Source organism: Neopelma chrysocephalum, unplaced genomic scaffold (genome assembly GCF_003984885.1).
Source record: "Neopelma chrysocephalum unplaced genomic scaffold, ASM398488v2 Primary Assembly neopelma1_147, whole genome shotgun sequence".
Taxonomy (NCBI): Eukaryota; Metazoa; Chordata; class Aves; order Passeriformes; family Pipridae; genus Neopelma; species Neopelma chrysocephalum.
Window position 1 is genome coordinate 11,192,621 of NW_020897809.1, and position 23,904 is coordinate 11,216,524.

General features: G+C 44.3%; 1 protein-coding gene across 6 annotated transcripts in view; it reads right to left on the reverse strand.

The window, feature by feature from the left end:
• Nucleotides 1-23,904, reverse strand: part of ADAMTS9 (ADAM metallopeptidase with thrombospondin type 1 motif 9) — an 82,573-nt gene that overhangs the window by 12,819 nt on the left and 45,850 nt on the right. For 5 of the 6 annotated variants that reach the window (XR_003536969.1, XM_027700638.1, XM_027700641.1 and 2 more), the window contains 3 exons: nt 23,369-23,545; nt 9,697-9,864; nt 5,424-5,597 (listed from right to left, as the gene is read on the reverse strand). Coding sequence is in view for 5 of the 6 variants with exons in the window: in XM_027700638.1 (XP_027556439.1) it covers nt 5,424-5,597; nt 9,697-9,864; nt 23,369-23,545 (519 nt within the window). In the remaining variant the exon portion in view is untranslated. The remainder of the gene's footprint in view (nt 1-5,423; nt 5,598-9,696; nt 9,865-23,368; nt 23,546-23,904) is intronic. The other variant, XM_027700639.1, reaches the window with a different exon arrangement.

Genomic DNA, 23,904 nt, shown 5'->3' on the forward strand with positions numbered 1-23,904 from the left:
ATGGAGTGGGGGCCCATAGAATCATCATGGAATCTTTTCGGTTGGAAGACACCTTAAAGTTCCAACCCTCTGCCATGGGCAGGGACACCTTCCACTAGACTAGGTTGCTCAGAGCTTCTTCCAGCCTGGCCTTGAACGCAACTCTGCAGCCACTGCACTGGAGGCAGCCCTGTGGGTTTATTCTCTTTTAAACATTGCCCTGCCTGATATTAAGAGCAACCCATGCCAGCTGAGCACAACTTCTCCCCACGGCCTTCTGGAGACTTTAAGGACTCAGTTCTTTCTCATCTTGGAAAAACCAGCCCGGCTGTGAGGCTGTGCTTGGAGAGCATCTTAGAAAAAATACACATAAAACAAAACAAATCAGCGTAGGAGCAGTTGTCTGGATAAACCCCTATTTTCCTAAAGTTATCGCCTGTAATGGACTTCTAACACTTTCAACTAACTGGATTAACAAGGAGAAAAACGCATGAGAATAATCATTTTATACAACATGTAGGAAATGTCTTCCCCCAAGGAAAAGGATGAAACATTCAATCAGACCATCCCTATTTGTACAGAAGCCCTGTTTGAAGTCACCTAGGCTTGGAGGACTGTGTCAGTTTATTCTATTTAGAGTCTCACCCTCCAAACATCGTTTCCAGCCTCCCTGAAGCAGCTCCTGCTCCCCTGGCTGGCCCACAATTAGCGAGATCTTAGTGGGTTCAGCTAATTGCAAAACGCAGGCACTGTCGGGGCCCTGTTTCTGTAATTAGCTGTCAGAACCAAGATTGTAAATTATGTGAGAACTCTGAAAAATCAGGTCAGTCCATGGCAGGAGCAGCAAACCAGGAGAGTCGCAGTGAGTGCAACGTCATGTTGGGTGTAAATACTGAGTACTGGGGCAAAGTGGAGAGTGATGGGGAAGGAAAGGGAGCCCCACAAAGCAGCATTTATTCCAAAAGAATAACTTAGGAGCTCTTAGGCAACAGTCAACATTGCAAAATCCACAGTCTGCCAAAAGACCCCAAGGGCTCTGTGTGCTTTCAACCTTATTTACTCTCTTGCTTTGAGTCCTTGGAGTGGAAGCTCCTTTTAGGTCTTTGCTGAAACATGGCGATCCTACAGGGGGTGGAGGAATTTGCTGGAGTGTGATTTCCCCAGAAAGCAAACAAACTGTGCTATATTTGCCCATCTCTGACTATCTCCCTATTACATAAGTAAAAACTGAAAGGGGGTCATTGCATGTGCATGTGGCATCACTCGTGCTCCATCTGGAAGGTGCAGCTTCCCTGAGCTTCCTTCCAGCCAGGCACCTTTTGGAGCAGCCTGAACCCCGACCTTCCTGCTCCCCCCAATGAGGGACTCTCTAGCACAGTGGGAGTGGGGCCACGGGATGCTCAAAGCTCCCCTTGTCTTTGGTTTGCATTTGCCAGCCCAGCAAGGGGTGAATGGTTCGGCCGCTGATGGCCACAGGAGGCACCTTGCAAGGAGTGGGAAGAAAGGCTGATTTTGTCTCCTCCCCTTAATGTATATTTAAGCCTAAATTTGCAAAGTTCATTGGCTCAGGTTTAATTTTAAGAGGGTGAACAATCTCTATGCCATCAACGCATTTTCTGACTTTGGCCGTGAAGAGCTATCACATCAAAAGCCCATCCTTGTTTACAGCACATCAAAAGCCCATCCTCTCCTCGTTTAAAGTCATTACTTGCTGATGGGAGATTGACACTCTCAAGCACATGCCAGCCTGCTTTGGGTTTCTCTGCAAATAACAGTTGTGTGGCCAAATAAACCTGAGCCAGCTCTGTGCATTTTGTCATAATCAGTAAAATAAAGTTTAATTATTTGTATTTTTTAGGGGTAATCGGCAATCAAAATAATCCCGCTGAAATATTAAATGTGGCTCAAAGACAGTGAGGCTGTCATAAACTAAGTCAAAGAGAAACGCTGCAGAGGTTCCAATCAGCCCCCCAAGGTTATAAAACATTATTCATGGAGAAAGCGGACAGTCCAGATAGCATGGAAAGGCTATTATTCCTTTCAATACAGTGATAGATTTTGTATGAAATCTCATGTTCAAGACTGATTTAAATCTCACATAAAAACAGTGGGGCCAGGGTATAACAGCTATTGATAGCAAAAGCTGAAAAACAGGTCAGGCATTTGACAATATTTGTCTCTTGCGTCTCATTTCCCAAATTCTGAACTATTTTCCTGGCAGTTCAAATTAAGGACCATTTCAAGCACTTCTGCAACTGTTTTAGAAGAGTAATAACAATAATTAAAATAACCCCAAAGGCATTGCTTTGCAAAAGCATTCATTGTTTTCTTCTTTTTTTTTTAAATCACCATCTGACACAGAGAAGAAATGAACTCCCCATGCCACGAACACTTGGAACATGCCTTGGGTAACTCTGCAATTCAAATCAGGCAAGGATGGCATAATTTCACCCCAAATAGCAAATGTCAAAGATTCAAGAATTGCATTGCAGCTTTGAGAACCATGCATTGTCCTTCCACAGAGGCTCGAATGAAAGAAAAAACCCTTCTCTCTCCCAATTTCCTCTTTTCCTTTATGACTCTGGTCTGAGTTTCACTTTGACATCAGCAAGGCTCTTTCTATTGACTTTCTTCTCCCCGGTGCGGGCACTGAGAACAGGTAATTAATGGTGATATACCAACAGAGCAGTAAAGGGTTTCCAATAAGTTCCCTATTCCTTCACATTGGCAAGACCAACTTTTTTCTAAACAACAACAAAAAAGAACAATAAAAAAAACCCCCAAACCTCTTGACAGATTTCCTTTAAAGATAAGAAATCAAGAACAAGACAGTGCTGGGATGTTATTTTACATCCTGGCTTTCATGTCAATTAGGGATTTCATTGCTGCTCCCTGCTCAGAGAATACTAATGCAATCTGTGCCTCCTCACTGTAAATAACACACAGACAGTATTAAAGGCTGGGAAGAAGGGGCTATTTCTTTTTTTCACTGGGTACATCAGAACAAAATGAGAAGAGCTTGAAAGAACTGCCTGGAGTCAGCCAAAGGGACGAGCTCACATTGGGCATCTCTGGTGTTTTCCTATTAATGGTTACCTATGGGTGAGGAAACTTTCAGCCCCTCCCCCTAGTAAAGCCCTTCTGGGGAAAAAAAGTATCTCCATAATATGTGAAAAATTTCCCCAGTGCAACTGGGGGAGCCCTGGAAAACTTAGGAAAACATCAGCATTCACCTCTCACCAAGGGCTTGACAGGGTGGAAGAAGACAGGGGCCTCACCACTGGTTTGAAAAGTTGCAAAAATATGGGAGAGAAGGCAAAATTTGGTTGAAGGTTGGACTTTATGATCTTGGAGGTCTTTTCAAACCTTAATGATTCTATGATTCTATGAAAGGACGGGGTGGGAGCTCTGGCTTTTCAGGACTAATTGCACCACTAGGTAAGGACTAGCACTGCATGCTGTTTAGTGACCTACTTTGCTGACTGTAAATTTATTAGCTGAAGAAATTAATGGGCTCTGTAAAACCAAAAGTTCATTGCAAGGAATTTGCTGGAGCCCCCTCAGCCATTCCTACATTTCTTTTTCAGGCTGGGATGTTTCGATCAGGTACCACTGCATGGCCAGCTCGGCTTTGCCTCCTGCTGCTTCCCATCTCACCTTGGCTCCCCGGCAGCTGGGAAAGGGCACAATCCCCTCTGGCCTCCTGTACTTGTGGCCAGGTTACACAGGATTATAAACCCAGCTTCCCAGCACTACTGAGACTGGGGAAATGAAGCTAAACTTGAAGCCTGTGGGGAAGGAGAGATGAGAGGAAAGCAAACACTGCCTTAACCTGGAATTTTTTCTTGCTGTAGAGGAAACGTTCCACAGCCTCTGCATGTGTGAGCTGCTTTTTCTCTCATCAAATTTGCTTTTTCTAAAGTCTTCCCTTTTTTCTTTTTTTTTTTCTTTCTTTCTTCTTTTTATTGACACCATAAAGGCTCTGGAAGTGTCTGCAGACACCAAAGCTCTGAGCAGGAAGCTGGTGGCTCCTCTCCATCTTTTGTTACCGGAGCAGGAGGCCCTGCTTTCCTTCACACCGTGGCCTCTTTACACTGTCCCGACAGCAAAGGAACCTGGACCAATTTTATCCCCCTTCAAGACCTCTCTGGGCCATGCAGGAGCACTATAAAAGCCCCCTGACTGCCAAGGAATGCTGGGTCCCCATTTGATTAATATTCTTCCTGCTCCCTGAAGTTGTGCACTGCAGGATTCCAGGTGGCCAGGATCAGGCTCTGATCATCCGCCTCAAAAATCAGTGAGACCTTTGCTGTTCCAAGGGTGAAGGGTTCTGCCACTGGAGCCAGCAACAGTTTTGCAGGGAGGCTGATGCACCTGGGTGGGGGTGTCTTCTGCCCCCTCTACCCCCTGCCTCCTGGAGGGCCATGATGGGCAATCCCTTTCTCCCTGTGTGATGAGGACACACTCTCCATAGTAGTGGTGGCCCCTCCTGCAGGCTGTGTGACACAGGAGTCAACTCCCCAGAGCTGCCTTTCCCATTTCCAAGGCTGGCAGACCCTGCTCCACAGGGAAGAGCCTGGGACAGTGGGATAGGGATGGAAGAGAACTGAGGCAGGACTGACCCAGGGATGGCTAAAAATGGAACAAAAGCAGAATGCAAAGAATAATTTTGGTACCTGGTCTGAACTCTCTCAGCCAAAACCTGTTGTGCACTTGAAGACTGACATGGCACCCTCTTGGCAGCACATGGGAGGGCTCCTCCTGCTCAGAGTCCCCTCATTCTCCTACCACCCCTCAGCCTCAGGCCCCCCCATTGCCCACACTGCAGGAGAGTTGTAGTCACTCCCTGAACCACTGGAGCAGCAGCTTTATCCCCTGATCCAGCCTAAAGGGTTGTTTTTGCTGGGGACTGATCCTGGTCACTCAGAAAAGCACCCTGTCCCTTGGGAGACCCCATCTCAGCACTGCTCATGGCTTGACAAAAGAGCATGGACTGGGAGCTCAGTGAAAGGAGAGGGACATCAAAAGAAGATGGGGTGATGGTGCAGGAAAATGGGAATTACCACTGTTCCCTGATTCCTTCAAACCCACAGGCACGAAACTCAGGCTGCAGCAGCACCGCAGGGCTCTGCCTCTGGGAACAGACCCAAATCCGCCCTACCCAAAACCTGCTCAATATTTGCATAGGTCCCAGCCAAACACAGGGCAGCACGAAGCAATAAATTAACCCTACCGAGATATTTCTCCTCTCCCCCTTCCAGCCAGCACGCATGAGCATTCCCTCTGCTCTTTTTTTGTTTTGGCAAGCCCTGCTTGCACCCCCCAACACCCCGACCCTCCAGCAGCAATCCCCGGCCTCCTCGACCCCGTCTCCAGCATCATCCCGCGCTTGAGAGCACAAGTGCCGTGACCCCGGGGATGGGTGAAGGGGGGTCCCCGCTTACCGGCTGCCATTCGCCGGCTGCCCAGCGGTGCGTGGGGCACTCGGGGAGGTGACAGTCCCGCTGCGGAGGGGGACGGCTGGCCGGGTCACACTCGACATCCTCGGCTGCCTTCGGGGCGCCGCTGTGGCAGTGCACGGCGCGGCGCTGGACACCCCGGCCACAGGACACGGAGCACTGGAGGAAAGGACAGAAGGTGAGTGTCGGCGCCCATCACACCCATCACGGTAAGTTCATGGGGTTCACCCTCTGCTCTGGGCTCGGCAGCAGCGATGCTCTGTTAAAACTTCCAGGTGAGACTTTTCATTGCACAAGGGGGAAATTATTGCAGGCAGGCTGAAATCCCTGCTCCGCTGAAGCCAGCGGGATTTTTTTGCCGCTGGCTTCACTGGGGTCAGGACTTCCCCGGCCAGGATTTTTATTGCAAAATCCTCTGGAGACAGCGGCACTGCTAAACCATCACGACACGCCAGAGGCAGCTCAGGCACTCACTCAAAAACGTAATAGTTCAAAATACATCAAATGCCACAAACAGAGTGGACTTTAATGGAAAGCAAATTTGGATTGTGTAGAAGAAAGTCTGTAGCAGTAGAGGGGGAAAGGTGTGATACAGCTGGGATTTCTTTCAGCAAGCATCTAAACATGCACATGCACACAAGGCAGGGAATAATGTTAGTTTGTGAAAATAAATGTCTTTTTGAAATTAACTGCATTTCATATTTCCTCCATTACACTGTGGAGTTTTTCTCAACTCCCAACTTCCAGGCACAGCAAGAAATGCCTGAATTACTCTGATTCTCAGACATCCTCAAATTATTATCTATACTACAATGCTTTTAACTGCTTATTTTTTCTTTCTTTCTTAGTGTTGTGACTGCTCACTAATATGTTTAGCAGTACTTAACATCCCTCTGATATAGATTCTTTCTGGCTAGAGCAGTGTACTATGTAGATTTAAAATAAAGAGAATTTGCATTTATAGAAGAAAGCATGTAAAAATCAAAGGTACGCATTTAAAACACAGCTGAATTAAAAGCTAATATAAGCAACCTTATTAATATATCAGGAACTAAGAAAACAAGTTCACAGCCTGTTATTGCAATACCAATAAAACCGAGCCTTCTTAAGGCAGGGAATTAATCGGTGCCTAATGGGGAAGCAATTCCCTCTTCTGCAGAGTGTTCCTCCATAATGCTGTTTGCTTTACTATACTAATGCCCCATAAAGCCAAGAGGACCAAAGAAAAGCTGACTGTGAATATTCCTCTCGCTTCCGATATTTCTAAGAGGGTGGGAGTATCCTTGTGTAGCTTTTGGAAAGCAGCAGTGACAGGGATTTCTGTCACTGGTGATGCAAACGCTTCCCATATGCTGCACCAGGATTAACAGCGCTGTTTGTCCTACGCGTTCCATAGGGGACACTAAACTGAATAATGGCCACAAACTTGGAGAAACGTATACACCAGGATGCCTACCACGCTCTAAAATGCCTTTTGGTTTGCATTTATCATCAACCTAAAAAGCACGTGCCCGGGTATGTTAGTATAGAGGAGCACAAGCGACACTGTGGCTCTTTTACGGTGGCCTGTGCTATCTGTGACACCCCGGTTTGGAGAGAGGGAGGGTGGTCCCTGTGCTGTGCCAGAATCATTACCTGATGTTCTATCCGTGTTTTTAAACAAGGCTGATTTCAGCCTGTAACTGAAATATGTAAATACCAGAGAGCAGAATAAATATTGGTATTTTTGCTAAGTGAAAGGTAAACGGCCATAATTGATATCACTTAGGAGAAGCAAACACATTAAATCTGACATTTCAGTGCAGACACGGGCTCGTTTAAAACTTGGAGAAAAAGCCTTTTTCCTTCCCTTCTGATTATTACAGGTATATTAAAAATGCTTTGCTGCAGGGAGGTGAGTTCATAACAACCTAGAAAAGAATTTACCACCCTCTGAATATAAAACATCCAAAGAGAAAAAAATCTGGGAGCGGAGCATCAGCATAGCCAGTGCCCGACTGGGATTAATTTTTAACCCTTCCTGTAATTTTTAATCCTGATTTTCTGAATAATTCCTTTTCCCAAAAGGAAAAGAAAAAAAGACCCTAAAGGCACAATGCAACAGGTCCTGTGCATATATGGCAACACAAAGACGCATTTTTATGGTAAAACCTTGGCTTAGTTCTCACACAGACTTTTGCTGATTTACCAAGAAGAAAAGGCAGCCAGCTCACAGCAGCTCAGCTTTGGGATTATTTTTCTGAGGCAATTAGACCTTCAGAAAGCTTTATATTTTTTGATAGTATCTAAGTGCAAACCGATCATGGCTCCTATTTGCAACAGTGGCACTGGTGACAGGGAAGGTGACACAGAGTTTCTTTGCCCATTTATACCCTGATTTCCTGGATATTCAGAGCGCCAAACCCCTGTCGGTTTCATGGTCTTAATGAGAAATTCAGCACCTAAATCCAGCTCAGGTCTAAGGCATTAAATCTTTGGCAAAGCCCTGCAATAGCCAGGGACCCACAGCCAGAGCTCCAAACCTCTGACAGCCCCAACTCTTCATCTGTCACAGACAGAGAAACGCTGCCAGCACCAGTGAGGCTCCGAGATCCGTGTCACAGCATTTCATATGGCTTTAAAAAGCCCAGTTTGATATTGTAGAATAAGTATTTCTATCCCTTCATTTTTTTCCCCAAGCAAGACCCTGGCTGGCTGAGCACATCCAGCATCAGGGACTGGGCCGAGGAGCTACTCCTGGAAATGCCTATTCTTAGCCTTATCATTAGCATACAAATATTCCTTAATTGCCCAGTCATGAGAGATTACCTCAGGCCATAAATCACCTTCTCCTATTAACTTGAGTTTCTTTCTCCACTTGCATAAAATTAACTACCATCATGCAGTGGAATGCTGGGAATTTTAAAACACTTTTATCAATTAATATTAGTGTATTTTAATGCAATCGACAGATCATCACGTTATTATGTTTACAATTATTAGCTGTAAAAAACTGCTTTCAGAAGCAGTCATTTTAAATAAGGTGCAAATCAGATACGACAAGACTATCTAATTTCCTTTCATTTCAGTCCAGCTCCTGTATAAAATTAAGGTTTCAGTCCTGCAGGTAATAACGGCAATAATACTGACTTAATTTCCAATATGGAAGCAGCACTGTGGATTTCACAGGCTGGATGCTCCCAGCCATTCCTCAGGTAAAGAACCTAGACCTCAGTAACTGAACCTCCATTCTGAATGAACACTTAGCACTTTATCCATTTAACAACAAATAACTCTTATCCTATGAATTCAAAGGTAAGCATGAGAAAAAAAAATAGGAGTCTGAAAACAATCAAGATCTTCAATGGGTTTATTGTCTTTTTAAATAGTGTACATTAAACAACAGCACGCTGTCCCAGCCCTAACATTTGCATGTGTGTCTGTAGCAATGTTAATGGTTTGTCTTTCAGGGAACTTGCATATAGCAAGAACTGGTGTTTTCTACCTTAATTTGGAAGACAGAGTGCAAGGGAACACGATGTTTTACAAGTTAACAGTTCATTTAGTCTGGGATTTTCAATAATTCCGCTGATTAGCACACTAATGAGGTAGAGGGAAAAGCAAGGTTGGGAGATAAAAATGTGATGCAGCAGATTCAAGGTGATGACAAAGACATTATTTTCAGGAAAACAAGGACTCAAGGTATGCTTTCAGCAAGCAAGATGCTTAATAACTCCAAGCACTTTCTCATTTCCAGCAGACTCTGCTCTATACATCACTGTCTGACTTTTTAATGAGGAAAATCAAGTGATGAGTTTGTTAAGAAACAAAGGGAGTGAAAAGCAGTTTTAATGAACAGCTCTGATTATTCTTTAAGCTTTCTCAGGAAGCTGATAATAAATTAGTTTCAGATTTCTCAAAACTAAGGAAGATTTTGCTTGAGATGTGATATTTACATAATGATATTAAAAACATGAATAAATAGTAGATTCTCTTTCATATTATATACTAATGATGTTTCTAGCAGAAACTTAAAATATACAATAAGGAATTTACTTTCAGATAGACACCAAAAGCAAGTTTCCATGTTTTCAGTTGGTACAAAAGAGTGCTACTCCACTGCTGTCCATGAAGCTACACTATTTTACGCCAGGATCTGGCTCAAAACTTTTATCCTTTAATAATTCAAGAGGACAGAAGTGATCAGAAGACCAAGTTCTAACCAATTTGAGGGAGGAAGAATATCAAAGGGTGCAAAAGGGTACACAACGTGTCTCACCTGTCCCCAGTCTCCTGCTTTCCACTTCGGACATCTGCCCCCTCTGCATTTCTTTTGCACGTTGGGCTTAGCAAGGTGTTTGCAATACTCTTCTTCTACATGTCTCCCTTCCTTTGACAGACAGTACACACTGCGGTGCTTTTGGCCCCTTCCACAGGAGACAGAACACTGTAAATATAAAGTAACAACAGATCATCTTTCACATAGGGCTATCTACACAGTCACACTTTCAACTGGACCAAAAAGCACTTTCCCAGGTCCCAGGCAGCCTACACAAAAGCTTGAGGTGGGTACAGAAGGGCAGCATTTAACCACTGGAAATGCTACCAATCACACTTAATATTCCATGGTAGTCTTGGTCAGAGCCCCCAAAAATGCCAATATCAAAACAAGAGAAAGCAGCTGACATTCAGCAGGGCTAACAGGCTGGATTCCTGGCATTGCTCCAGTGGTTTCAAAGGAGCAGAGTCATCTTACAGGGATCAAGGCAGGAGCCCTCAGTATCTACTTAGAAGAACTTGAAAGGAACCATTTCCATTTACCTTGGTACAAAGGGATGTCAAATGTTGGTAAATCAGGAGGCTAAAGTGTGATACTGCACCTTCACAGAGGGAAATAACTGCACAAGAGACAAGGCAGAAGAGAAAAGGGCAGCCTTTCCATGTCCTTGGTACTAAGCCTTGTGTTTGTTTTACCATTGTAGGCTGACTTTTTTTTCCTTTTTACTAAATAGACCGAAACCAGGACATGCTCATCCTTAAGATTTATGCATTTTGAAAACAACTCAGAAGGTGGCAAGAAGGCAGAGCCTGGAGAATCAAAGCAAAAAGCAAACCAGCAGGTATGTTAGCTGTAAGCTTTGTAGTGAAGCAACTAATTTCAACCTCCCTCTGCAGGTTCACTGAACTTTTTCAAATGTGACCACTTCTGGCATGCAAACCCCAAGCAACTTCACTTTGATTTCAGATTAGTCTCCTCCAAAAGATTTAGGAATCAAAGGGGTCTGGAATCACGACAAGAATTTAATATGACAGTTTCGTGTAGAACAAGCCTCTTACTCAGCATGATGCACCCAGAGACTCAGCTTCAATTTCTTCATTACATGCTATGTCATAAGCATACTGGTTTAATCCTCGAGTGCAAACACACTGTTTTAACCATCTCTCCATAGAAAATGTTCTGTTTTCTTTTCAAAATGGAGGAAACACACAGAAATGAGGCTTCTACCTTCATTTTGGAGCCACTCCATCAGCATATTTCCCAAGAAATATATTACAGCTCAAGCTCTTCCCAGCCTATGAATACATTTGAAACCTAAAAAATTTATATGTGTAGCAGCTCTGGAAGATCCACTAGAATAGAAATTGGCATATACAATGACACCTGTGAATATTTTATATTACAGCCCTACTTACAACTCATTCAGCCCACAAAGAACCAGCGAGAGCAGTAACTTGCTCCTAAATGGAAAAGGTCAGACCAGCGTGGAGAGAAATGGATATAACTCCTAAAATCAGACGTTGCTGCTTAAAAGCTTGTACAAATGATGCCCTGAAAAATGTTGTTTTCCTGCTGCCAGAGTGTTACAGATTAAGGAAAGATGGCTGAGGTCCCTTGTGATCAGTAGGGTTTAAGAGCCATTAACAGGGCTTCTCTGAGAGGCAGGGATGGCTGACTCTGAGTTCTCCTGAGCCCAGATCCAATTTCAGGATAGGCCAAAAAATCCAACGAGCAACATTCAATCTTGCACTGAGAAATAGAGGAAATGCTGTCCCTTGTAATAAAATAAAACTTCCACAAGTTACCCATATCCATAAACTTCCCTTTTTTTTCTTTAGTATCAAGAGAAAAAAAGATCGAGCTAATGTTATCTTATTTTAATAAGCCTTTAAATTTCATCTGAAGTTAATTTTTTCATTCTCTTCCCAGGCAATGAATGTCAGTAAGAAGGAAATGTCAAATCTTACCAAACCCAATTGTAAACTTCTAATACTTTCATCCATTTGCTGTCTTTGGTCCAAACACCAACACTGATACTTAGGAAAAAATTCAAGTGCTCCTTTGTAAGTGCTCTCCTTGCAGGTTGATGCCACTTTACTGTGACAGCCAATGCTAAAGAGTAAATTTACAGCCTTCATCAGGACTCTTGTCTTGCCCCACATCCTGACCTGGTACAGCCCAGAGCATTCCTTAGGTTAAAGAATACATTGGATCCACTATTTATCCTAAAGGGAGACTAACCACACTGTGCAACAATGCAAGCACATCTCTCAGGACCTGAAGCTGGTTGATAAATATTTGATATCACAAATAATATGGTGCTAGTCATTTCCAAAATTATTATTCCCCATCTACAAAATGTTCAGCTGTGGCGTGGAGCCTGATTCTGACATTTATCTTGTGATCCCATGATCAAACAACAAGTCTGCATGAACACCTTGGTGCACTCAGAGGTTGAGGCATAATTTGCCTAATTTTGTTAATACTTAAATGTAATTCCCAAGATGCTGGAATTAATCATTTCTATGTCTGCCTTTAATATAAATCAAAGTTAGGCAGCTGTGCATTTTCAGATCTAAACCACACGTTTGCTTTCATGCACATTTGAGTTATGATCTCATTTGCACTGACAGAAAAGAAAGGTTGGATAATCTAATGTAACAAGTATCAGAGACTAAAAATTCCTTTGCAAAGAGTCTACTTCATAACTGCCATCTAATTCGTCTCAGGTATTTTCAGCTTTTATCTGGCACGTAGATATGAAGCATATGTGAGCCACATGCGAAGAATAATTTAATAGTGGGCTTCATCTCAGTGCCATGTGAGTCAGAGAAGTGCTACACCTAGCTACCACCATCAGTCTCATCTATTTGAGACCCTGGAGGAACTTTTCATTTCAATCAGGACTCTTTGTCACTGCAAATGCTGCTGCTGCTTAAGGTACCCATCAATAGCAGTGCCACAGTGAGGTAAGCTTGGACCATGCTTTCCTTCAAACATTTGACTAGACCAGATAAAACCACTCCCTTCATATTTCTCTTTTTTTTTCTTGATTCCTTTCCCTCACCCCCTATAAAAAATGCTTCCAAGTGCCGGGGACAGACAGGTGGAATACCAGCCTCATCCAAGGCTCTTTGCAGTCAACAGAAAAACTTCTACTGGTTTTAAGCGCCTCTGATGCAGCTCTGAAGGTGTAGCCAGGTACTGTATTGATTTTTTTTTTTTACTAAGCAGCTTCCTAGAGTCAAGGATCACGTGCACTTGGGTATACCTGTGGTCACCCACCTCTTCCTCCACTTGTGTGGGAAAACGTTGCTCTGAAAGGCTGTTTGCAGCCTGTGATTGAGGCGCAACAGCAAATAGCACCCCTGGGAGAACCTGGGAGGGCAGCCAGGCGTGGAGGAGGGTGTGAAAACAACACATTGTGGTGTTTCTATTAAAAATCCACCAAAATGTTTGTGGCACATAAAATAATTAGGAAATACTATTTCAGAAAATCAACTATAGCCATCACACTAAAACTCTACCAGACCTTCCTCTGGTTATTATCTTTATTATCTCCTAAACCCACCACAGTCACACCTGGTACTTTCCGCAGAGAACAAAAACAAAAGGACTTCCCTAAGAGCATTAGGATCAAAGCATTCAGCACAGATTTGAGGGGTTTATATTTATTGCATGATTAGTGTTGTTAACATGCCAAGAACTAGAGATTGGCATGCTGCTGATTTTTTCAAATAAGTATACTGCCTAGTTTAAATAAATGAAAGAAAATAGTTTAAATAAATATGACAAAAATATTTCCATATCAACTGTTTCCATAAAGGTCAGAACACGATGCTAAATGTCTCCTGCAATGCCTTGCTCTGCTCCAGCACACAGAAAAGCTTGTGTTTTTGTTTCCACACAAAATTTGTTTTCTGTTTCAGAGTTCAGGAATGACGACGCTTATTCTGTTTTACCAAGTACGTGCAAATTGCTTTAAAACAACCCTTGCTGCATTTCCTACTCTGATCATTTGGAAGATGAGGGTACATAGTGTTCATTAAGACCTCTCTAAAATAGAAAGGCTGCTATTTGATTCACTGGGCTTGTAGCAGGAAAAAAAACAGAGTATGTAGCCCAAAAGCTCTTAAAAATTTGTACAGAATTTCAGGCTGGTTGGGGCCAGTTTCTGAGCCTCTTGCCAGAGACCATGACCTGCTCTTCTGCACTGGGAGCTCATGCTGTGGCCGTGCTGCTGCCAGGCTGAGGTCTGGGAACGAGGTCAGTCCAGCACCGAAAGGACTCCACAGCCCTGGGCACAAATGAGCAAACCTTGGTGAGAAGAAAGAGGCAGCACAGAGCAACCAAGAAGAAATGGAATGACTCTGCTTCTTGTAAGCTGTGCATTCAAGGGAAGATCAACACAGGGCAGAAAGGCATATATATCCCCAGCAAGAACCTGGGAACACTCTCCCCCCAGAAGTAAAAAGTTTCAGAAAATGCTGTCAGACCACTTTTCAGGCCCACCTTGCATCAGCCGACGATATGGGAGGTATTTGAGATAATGAATGCAAGCTGTGGTGATCACCAAATGAATTCCCAAAGATAGGTATGCTCCGATAGCTCACCAACAGCAGGGCTGGGGGCTGGGAAGAATTAAGACCAAAAATGGCTTTATCAGATTCTGCCAGGAGCAACCTTTTGGAGGAAATTAAAATCAATCCTTGTAGATTTAGATTTCCCCACATTAAGTATTATATGGAAAGCAAGCACTCATAAGTAAGCCATGGTTCATCCTTTCCAACAATCTGAGACAAAACATGTGCTGGATGAGATAAAGCAGAAAAGCAACAGCACCTTATGATGCTTTACACCCCCTTTCCATGAGGGCTGTGCTCCTGGATGTCAGCAAACTTCTCCAACTATGAGCAGAGCCCAACTAGGCACCCTCATAGTTACCTTTCAGCACCATATTAGTCTATGTCAGCTCTTACTACAACTTACACTGCTCCTATCAGAGGCTGAAACCACTGCCCTGTGACTTCTGTGCTTCTGAAGTCTCTTAAGCACAAAGGACATCAGCAGACACACCACCAAGGCAAGCCTGAACCCTTCCTCACCAGCTGAACCTTTACTAGAAGTCTTAATATGCCTGAACCTATCTAGCAACAGAGGCATTGTGGCACCCAAACCAAATTAGCTTCACAACAGCTACAAATTTTGGCAGGTAACTCCCTTGGCTTCAGTGGGAGAAGCAACAGGCTGAAAGCAAGGGTGCAGCAGTTGATATTTAGGAAATATTTATTGCTACTTTGAAGCCCTGTTCCTTCCACTGCTCTGTTTTAGTGTGGTCTCACACCTGGCTGCATCAGCACAGTGAGAACTCCGTGTCTGTGGGGTAGCAACATGTGTGCAGGGCAGGAGTCACCCAACTTGGCTTTCCTTTCCGGACAAACTACAGAGCCACACCTCAAGGCACCCAAGAACGTACGGTCATGGTGATTTTAGCTGGTACATGGCCAGAAAATACATGTGATTTTTGTATATTTAAAAGGGAAGGGGGGTCTCTACATTCAAAGGAGGGCAAATGGACCAGAGACCTGAGCAAAACACACTAAAGCACCACACTACAGTTTGAAGGAGGCTTTGGGAATGTTCAATCCATGCTGACTCCCCAGAGAAACGGGACAATTAAAAAAAAAAAAAAAAAAAAGACACAAACATTAGGGATTTTGGAAGGTGTAGTCGGAGTATGTTTGTAAACATTGTCCAGAACCCCTGTGGAAGTGTCTGGAGGAGCTGCATTACAGCCCTTGGTGTGCACAAGAGCAGGGTTTGCCCCATTGTCCCCAGGATCACTCCTTGCCCCAGGCACAGGTGAGTGAGAATATCCATGCTGGCCTGCCCTGTCCCTCCAGTGCACTCAGGGTCTCCATCCTCCACAGCTCTGTTCCTGGCTCTGAGCAGAGCTTCCCAAGTGATTATTTGCAAAAAGGAGAAATAACACAATCCACTAAATCTTCACCTTGCCACTGCCAAACCCAGCTGCAGGGACTGGTGAGTGACCTTGGATGATGTCTCTTAACACGTGAAGAAAAAAAATACAAACAGGAAAAAAAAGGAAAATTTCTCAAAGAAAAAGGTCCAACTTGATGTGTTGCTGCAGCAGAGGGAAGAGGCTGGTGTGCCTGGAGCCCATTCCTCCAGCACAGATTGCCCAGCAGAAAGGATGCTCTTGGCCTCTTTAACTTCTTCAAGATTTAAAGCCCTGAGCGCCAAAGTCAATAACATAATTTCCCCGGGCTTGGAAACCTCACAAGATATATGGGGAAAAAAGAGGTAACTGCAGCAAGAGAAGCCATGAATCCTCCTCTCCTGCAGCATCCACCTAGTAAGCAGCACCTTCTCCCCCCGCCCTTTCCCCTGCCCTGTTGCTACACCATATACAAAGACTTCACCAGGTATAGAAATCAGCAGGGCTGTGAGCACACAGAGCTGCCCTAAAAGCTGCATCCCTGCCCTGCTCCACACTATTTACCTTAGGCAACAAAAAAGCAAAAGCTCCCTTACAGCCACTGCAGGTCTCTCCGGGGGGGAGGTGTTACATGGCATTTCCTCAAATTAGGAGATGTGTGAGCTACCCAAGGACACCAGCATAATGGGATGTGGAAGGCACTGATGAAGCCTATTTTCCATGCTGTGGCACTTCTAGGACAGTACCAATTGAAGCAGCAAGGCGCCTCGGCTAACTGGCACTTCATATTTTTAGTGAACAGCTGTATTATAATGCCATTTAGATGTTCCATTCAAGAATAGAATTTCTCCATGTTGGATGGAGTGAAACACAAAGTAAAGAGCTCTCCAAGGATTGTTAGCCCTGTTTCACAGGTGTGCATCACACTGGGGGGGGGGCGTAGGAGCACTGGGCTGCAGCTTATTTCCCAGTTTTATAAAGAAAAATCTTGGCTTAATGCAGTAGGGATACTGTCAGCCTGCACAGGGTCTTGGGCATCAGACAGATTTTCATCCATGCTACTGGCTCACTCACCTCCCCTGTGAGCTAATAAAATTAAAACATGAATAGAAAATTAAGTGCCTCTGGAACAGGACTGACTACAACATTTTCCCTTAATAACTGCACAAATCAGTCACAAGGAAAGTTAGAAACATAGTAAACCTCTTTGTGCTTGGTGTCCCTCATCATTACACATCCTTGTTTCTAAATCCCTAGCATCTGAGCAACAGCAATTATTGCAGTGAGGGGTATACAGCATGACTGAAAAATGAGCAACACTGCACACAGACTTCTCAAGGCCCAGCTCAGGGATCTGCCTGAAGATGCTGAACTTCACAGCTCATCCTTGAAAAGTGTGTTACTGTTCCAAAGTGTCCCCTGCAGCCTAACACACAGTGTGATTCCTGCGCTCAGAGCCAGTGCTTTGGGAGAGAAATGTTCCCAGCAATTGCCACTTTAAGTATTGCTTTATTTCTCCTGGGTGTGAGCATGTTCAGAGGTGCAGGTATAGGAGGTCTGCAGGCCTTATGGAGCCAGCAACCACAGATGGGCCACCCATGACATAGAGACCAGTCATCGCTGAACAGCAGCCCCACCACTTGTTTGAGTTCAAGCCAGCCATGCACAGCCTAGAAAATGACCATTTAGCTGAGAAAACGTGTAAGGGGAGGTGTAAAAAGGCACAGAGGCACATCAAGTGCAGCCAAACAGCCACTGCACTTCTCTGGGAGGAGAGAAGCATTTTACAGTGTTAGGACAGAAGCATGGGTTGGACAGAAGCACGGTAAGAAACATTAGTGAATACTAATGGAGTTACCTGCTCTGAGTAGGAAGGTGCACTGAGGAACTTATGCAAAAGATGCACCATCTGGGGACAGAGGGAAGAGAAGATTTTGAAGAAAGTAACCTTCCTGAGTCTAACCACTGGCCCAGCTCATGTCTGTCCTGGCAGTAGCAACAGGAGAGGCTAATGAAGGAGAGCAGATGAGATTCTCTGCAGCTCATTTCCCAGCATTTAGTCACTGGATTAGGGAGGTTAGAGAGGACACTGCTGCCCAGTCCTTTTACTTCTCCGTCAGGCTAAAAGACTCTCGATTTAATCACCAGGTCAGATGATGAGGGGTGCAAGGGCCAATAGGGGCTTTCAAGGGAGGAGTTTGGATTGCAACAGCTGAGCTTTAAGTTGCAGGAAATCAGTCCTTGGAAGGGTGGATCCAGAAAAATCACTACAGGGTTGGCTCAGTGTCAAGCACACAGTGTCCCAGGGTGGTCCCTCACCTGCAGGTTAGCAGACAGAATTCCATGGTTGTTTTCCTGCTCATGGAGCATCAACACTCGCAAACAGGAGACAAAGAACTGACAGAAAAAGTACACCTATATAGTTCTCCTTTTTAAGGAGAAAGAGAAGTATTGGTGAAAGATGGTGATGGCAGACAAAAAGTAAAAATGGAAAGGAAAATAAAAATGGGAGATTTTGGGGCAGCAAGAGAGGAATAAAGGGATGTTCCCCTGCCAGGCAGCTGGGTACCACTGGCTTCACCCACCTGTGATTGGCTTGGAGCCATCAGCTGTGGGTCTGAGCCTTAACAGGAACAGCGGGCACTGAGCTGAGGAAAGAGATGCATGAGCCTCAGAGGAGCAACAGGCAAACGCTTCACACAAAAACCCCAACTGCATTTACCCTCTGGGACAAGCTCTGAGAAGGGCACAAGGCAGCAAATTGGTGAATTCCCAGTAATGGCCCAGGGATGTGCAGTTTTGGAGGTTGGCTGAAGGTGGGCACTGGTGGTGGGATGCTCTGGATGAGTGTCACACTGCAGGGAGTACAGGAAAGGGTCTGGTTTGCTTTTATAAACAAAAACAGAGAGGGCTGCACTGTCAGAGGCCTATTTTTGACTAGGGAACCAAAGCAGACAACTTCTTGCCTTTCATCAGCACAGTGAACCGGCAGTCCCTGGAGTCAGTCGGTCTGCGAGATCCTAGAGGGAGGCAGCCAGGAACCCAAGAGGGACAACAGCCTTGGTGGGCCAGCCTAAGCACACAGTAAACAGCTCTGAGACAGAGACAGCTTCAGACAGATGTCTGGGGATATCCATGGGCTACCAACCTCTCATTTTGCTCAGGATCAGCTTTATTAAATCTGTTTCTACTTGCTTTCTGAAGGCATGCAAGTCACCCATTGCATCCCTCTGCCTGGGTTATGGGTGCTGGGGCTATATGTGCAGCCGTCCTCTGCTGCAGCAACATTTGTCCTTCCCCCACAGGCTCCCAGGGTAGGACTGTTTTTATTAGTTTTCTGATAATACCTGGCACTACAGAGAAATACAGACTTGCTGCTGCAGTCTTGGAGCCCAAACCTTCATCGTATGAATGAAGGACAGAAAAAGCAATATGAATCACTGAGTGACTGGAGAGTTTAGTGTGCCTATCACTTCATTTTCAAGGATGGCTTTGTTATTGCAAAACATGTGTAAAGAATCACACAGCAGCTTAGTAGTGCTGCTGTCACAGCAAATTCATTTTCTGCAGAAGAGAGGAAGACAACAGCAGAGTTATATACACTTGCAACCAAATCTGTCCCTGGTTATCACTTCTGTCTTAGCAAGAGCTGACATCCTGCCTGCTAAGAACATTATCAGAATAATGACACGGAGAATATTGCTGTTGAACAGCCTATTTTCAGCCAGCTGCATGGGGAAGGCATTTTGTAAACAACATGTTGGGGCTTTGACAGAATTAAATACAAATAACCTGAAGTTTCCACTGACACCAATGTTAAGATTAAAATTCCTGAGCGCCAGCTGCCTGAAACAGATGTTGGCCAGGCAGTTCTCCCACTTCCCACCCAGCTCAGAGCCCCTTTGCTGCTACCATGTCTCTGAGTGCAGCCAAAGAGCCCTGCAAAGCCATCAATGCCACCAGCTTCCTGCCAAGGGGATACAGCAATGCTGTCCCAGCCCAAACCTGAATTCACATCCACAATAGAGTTTGGAGCTTAGCCAGCTAATGTTCTAATTATTTTACACTAAGCTTCCAATTCTTCATTAGAGCAAAAGGCCCTCAAAGACTGTGATTCCAGCACCTCTGCCTATGGGAGAAGCTGGGAAGGACACACTGCTGTTCTGCAGGCAGTCAGAGCTACACAACCATCGCATCAGCAGCTCAAACTTTAGATACCCAAGAGTGACAACTACTTGAAAAATCAGACTACTTTTAAAATTATACTACTTTTTAGGAAAAAAAAAATCTAAAAACCCACCCACCTGTTTTACACAGTTCAAAGTCAAATGATCGCTGTCCCAGCGCGGTGAAGCCCAAATGAGTCACCCAACTGAACCAGGGTGCTGTGAGATATAATTGTTTTACCTTATCTGTGCCCATTTCCTAACTCAGAAAGAATGAAAAACCCACACCAAGTTAATTCAGCATTATTCATAAATTGTATCAGGATACAGTTGGATATTAAGGTAAACTTAGAATTTCAGAGATTATTGCAAGGAACAAATCTGCTCCAAGAGAAGTGTTTTAAGTGAGGTTATGGGTATATTTTACATATGTGATATATATATACGGGTATATATGTTAAAAACCAGACTTGGGTTTCAAGTGAAGTGATGGGCTATTCTCTCTGTGAACATCTCCCTCATTCTGGAGAACATGGCAAGATTTCCTCTCGATATTCAAGAGTGTGTATGGAGATCTGTGTTCATACCATAAGGCATTCAGAGGAGAAAAAACACTCTCTATTCTGGTGACAATCTGTGCATGTTTTCTAAAGCATGGTTTTAATAAAAAGGTCAGTTCTATCACATGGTGTACAATTCTGTAGTGTGTAAATACATGTTCTTAAATAAGCAAGGAAATAAAAGTGTCACCTCCTCTTAGTCCTCTTTGAACATACATTATAATGACATGACATCTCACCAGTCTCCTTTTATAAAATTATCATTTAAACACACAATCTGTTTATCCATTTAATTATCTCTTCCCAACCTGGATTTAGCCAGTGGAATTCTGCCCAAGGACTGTGGGTTGGACTCTTCAGACTCCCTCTGCTTTAATTTGTATGTATTTTATAGTACTAATTTCACTGAAACTTGAGTAAAGCTAAGCCAGTCAGATGCTTGTGAGAAATTAGTTATCCAAACTTCGTAATTCATACCATTTTAACTGTGTTTAATTGTTGAAAATAACAATTTCTGTTGGAGAACAAAGCAAGTAAAAGAAAAGCCAGTAAAAAATGGAACGTTGCAGTACCATTTCAGAAAATTTAGCAAAAGTTACCAAAACTAAGTATATGATCTTAATTTAGCAAAAGACTCAAGAAATCATTATACAAATTCATTGTTCATTACATTCTACTTGTCTTTAATTTTCACTGTTCAACATTAACATTAGACATCGTAAAGGTATGCAACATTTATATAAAATTAAATAACAATATTGGAAAAATAAATACACTTTTACATAAATACATAAATCCATACTGCTGAAAAGTTTCAGCTAATACTATACTCTTGTTTCAAAAGTGACCAAGAAAATATGGTAGTGACACTCCATCTCAACAGATGAAGTATGTACAGCTACAGGATGATGTTTGCAACCAATGGCAGAGCTAAAGCAAATCCAGGTGACACCACACTAAAGGAAAAAAGTTTGGCCGTTACTACCTACAGTAGTAGCACGAGGTAGACATACACATGGAGTGTTCTGCTGGAGGGACACGAAGCCCTGTGGACCCCATAGATGCTTCTCAGTCTTCAGACAGCTCTGGGGTCCCCTAGGTCAGAGCCCAAGGACACCTCGGTAAATAAGACTGGAAAATCAAGTCACTTTGTGGCAGCAATCGGGGCTCAGCCCCTTCCCATGTGGAGGCCGAGGGCTGTGAGCCCTGTGGGCAGCTGGGAAGAGGTACCACAGGCAGGACAGGATGTCCCTGCCCTCCACCTGTCTGCCTGACACCCCACCCGCTCCCAGGAGAGCGAGAAAGGACAACCCACCGAGGTTAATATGACTGAGTCAAGGGAATTTTTTCCTGGGTGAAAAGAAAACAACTCAAAACCAAACGAGAGGACTGCACCCTGCCTTTCCAACAGCGAGGAGCAGGCACAGACCTGGAGCCTGCTCCTGAAACAGCTGTGAAGAGGCTGAGTGACACCAGAATGCCACACAACTCTGTCCACACCTTTGGTTCTTGCAAATGGTCCAGCACAGGTAGCCAAGGTTGGCAGTACCTCCCAGCTGGTAAATCCTGCAGAGCAGCCAGTGCACACGTTGCCAGCTCTGCTTACCTCCCCTCGCTCATGGGTAGCACCAGCCAGATCGGCGGACAAGGGACACGTTAGCACCTCAAATGAAATATTTCATAGCACTGTTGCTTGTACTGGTGAAGCACCGGATAAACACCAGTTCAGCAGTTTTATGGCTATTGCAGAACTCACTGAGGTATGATAAAAATACAGAGGAGGATACTGAAGGCATCCATGTCACTGAAAGCACCCGCAGAATGAGAGGTGGTTTTGGCAAGATGACTTTTCAAACTGTGACAATTAAGGAAGTTCAATACATTACAAACAGGCCTCTTTTTGATATTCCTATAAAGTGCTTTTGAGTCAGATTATTTTTTTTTTAAAACTTCTTCAACTGCTTTTATAACAACATACACAATAAAGATTGACATTTGTTTAAAGGCCACTCCAAAACAGACAGGTCTGTGGTTTCCAGCACTCCAGAAGCACCCCAAGCGGCACTTGCCTTGGTGCAGGGCTCAGAGCAAAGGGTGCTGCTCTGGGCAGGGAGAATTTCAAAGCTGTGGCACCCAAAATAGCACCCCAACCCTGCAGTTCAGGGCTGCTCCGCCCTCATAAGAGCATCTCTGTAGCAGAGTCCTCCAGCAGCAAAGGAGCAGTGTAAGACACCTCTGCTCCAAACACTATTTTGTTATTGGAAAACTCTCAGGGTTTTAAGCCTTCTAGCACCTTGCTGATCCTTTGCTGACTTAATGATAGAGCAGCAGCTGGAGGTCAGGCTAGACAATCACTCTCCAGAACCAGAGCAATGCACGAGGATAGCTTAGAGGTGCCTTTGCACTGTACATCACACTCATATTATATACACAGGAACAGAAATCAGATCACAGGTGTGAATGCACACGTTTCTACATAGGTCTATGTGTGGGCAGGTAGGGACTTGCACACACATCTGTACACACTTGTACATAGCTGGGAATTGATGCAATTTAGTACATTCTACCCAGTCATCTTGCTTTTGGCAGAGAACACGCAACTGGTAAACCAGTAGGCGTATAGAGCAGTATTACCATTAAAGAGCAGAACAATTTAACTTCAATGGCAATGTACTGCTTGAATGCCAGGTTTAAATTCATATGCAAAGACCTCAGAACCAAGATTCACAAGGCACAGCGCTCGCACGGTGTAATAAAATGGACAAAGGTGGCTACTTAGCAGAAAGTGCCTTTTAAATTAAAAGACTTGAGCTCCTCTAATGTAAGCCCTTCCTGAACAGGTGTTATTCTGAATATATTGTCAATAATCCTCTTTAAGTGCAGTTTTAAGACATGAAGCATTAGCACCTTGGTTCGAAGCAAATTAAATCTGTTGTTACGGGATATCCACAAAACGGTTCACAAAGAGAAAGAGTTTATGGTCGTACCGAGCTCCAAGGACCAGCGCTCCAGGCAGCATCTCTAGGACAGTCCTGCACATTGCACTGCTCTCTGTCCGGTGGCTTGTCAAGGATTTCACAGCTCAGATCCGTAAACCTTTCTCCATTGGGGCGCTGGCACACCACCAGCCGTGTTCTTGTCCCTCCCCCGCATGGCTTCGTGCACTGCAAGTCAGCAGAGGACAGAGCAATCACCGTCGGGGCAGCAAAAATACTGCTGACCAGCTGCTCGAAGCATTAGCACCTCAGGAGCCCAATGGTTGTTTCTGTTCCCAACGAACCCACTCCAGCCAAATTCCCCCCAAATGCCATGTGAGACTCAGAAGGGGTATCAGCTGTTTCAGCTTCTCTCTTCCTGAAGCTGTTCATGTTGCTCTACCATGATCCTGCCAGACCCAACAAGATACTGGAGGTTTACACCTCCAATTGCTCATCTCAGATGAATTTTCAGAAGGGAGCAGTGTTTTTATTAAAAAAAGAGGCCTTATGTTAAACTAGGCTTCTCTTAAAAAAAAAATCTCCAT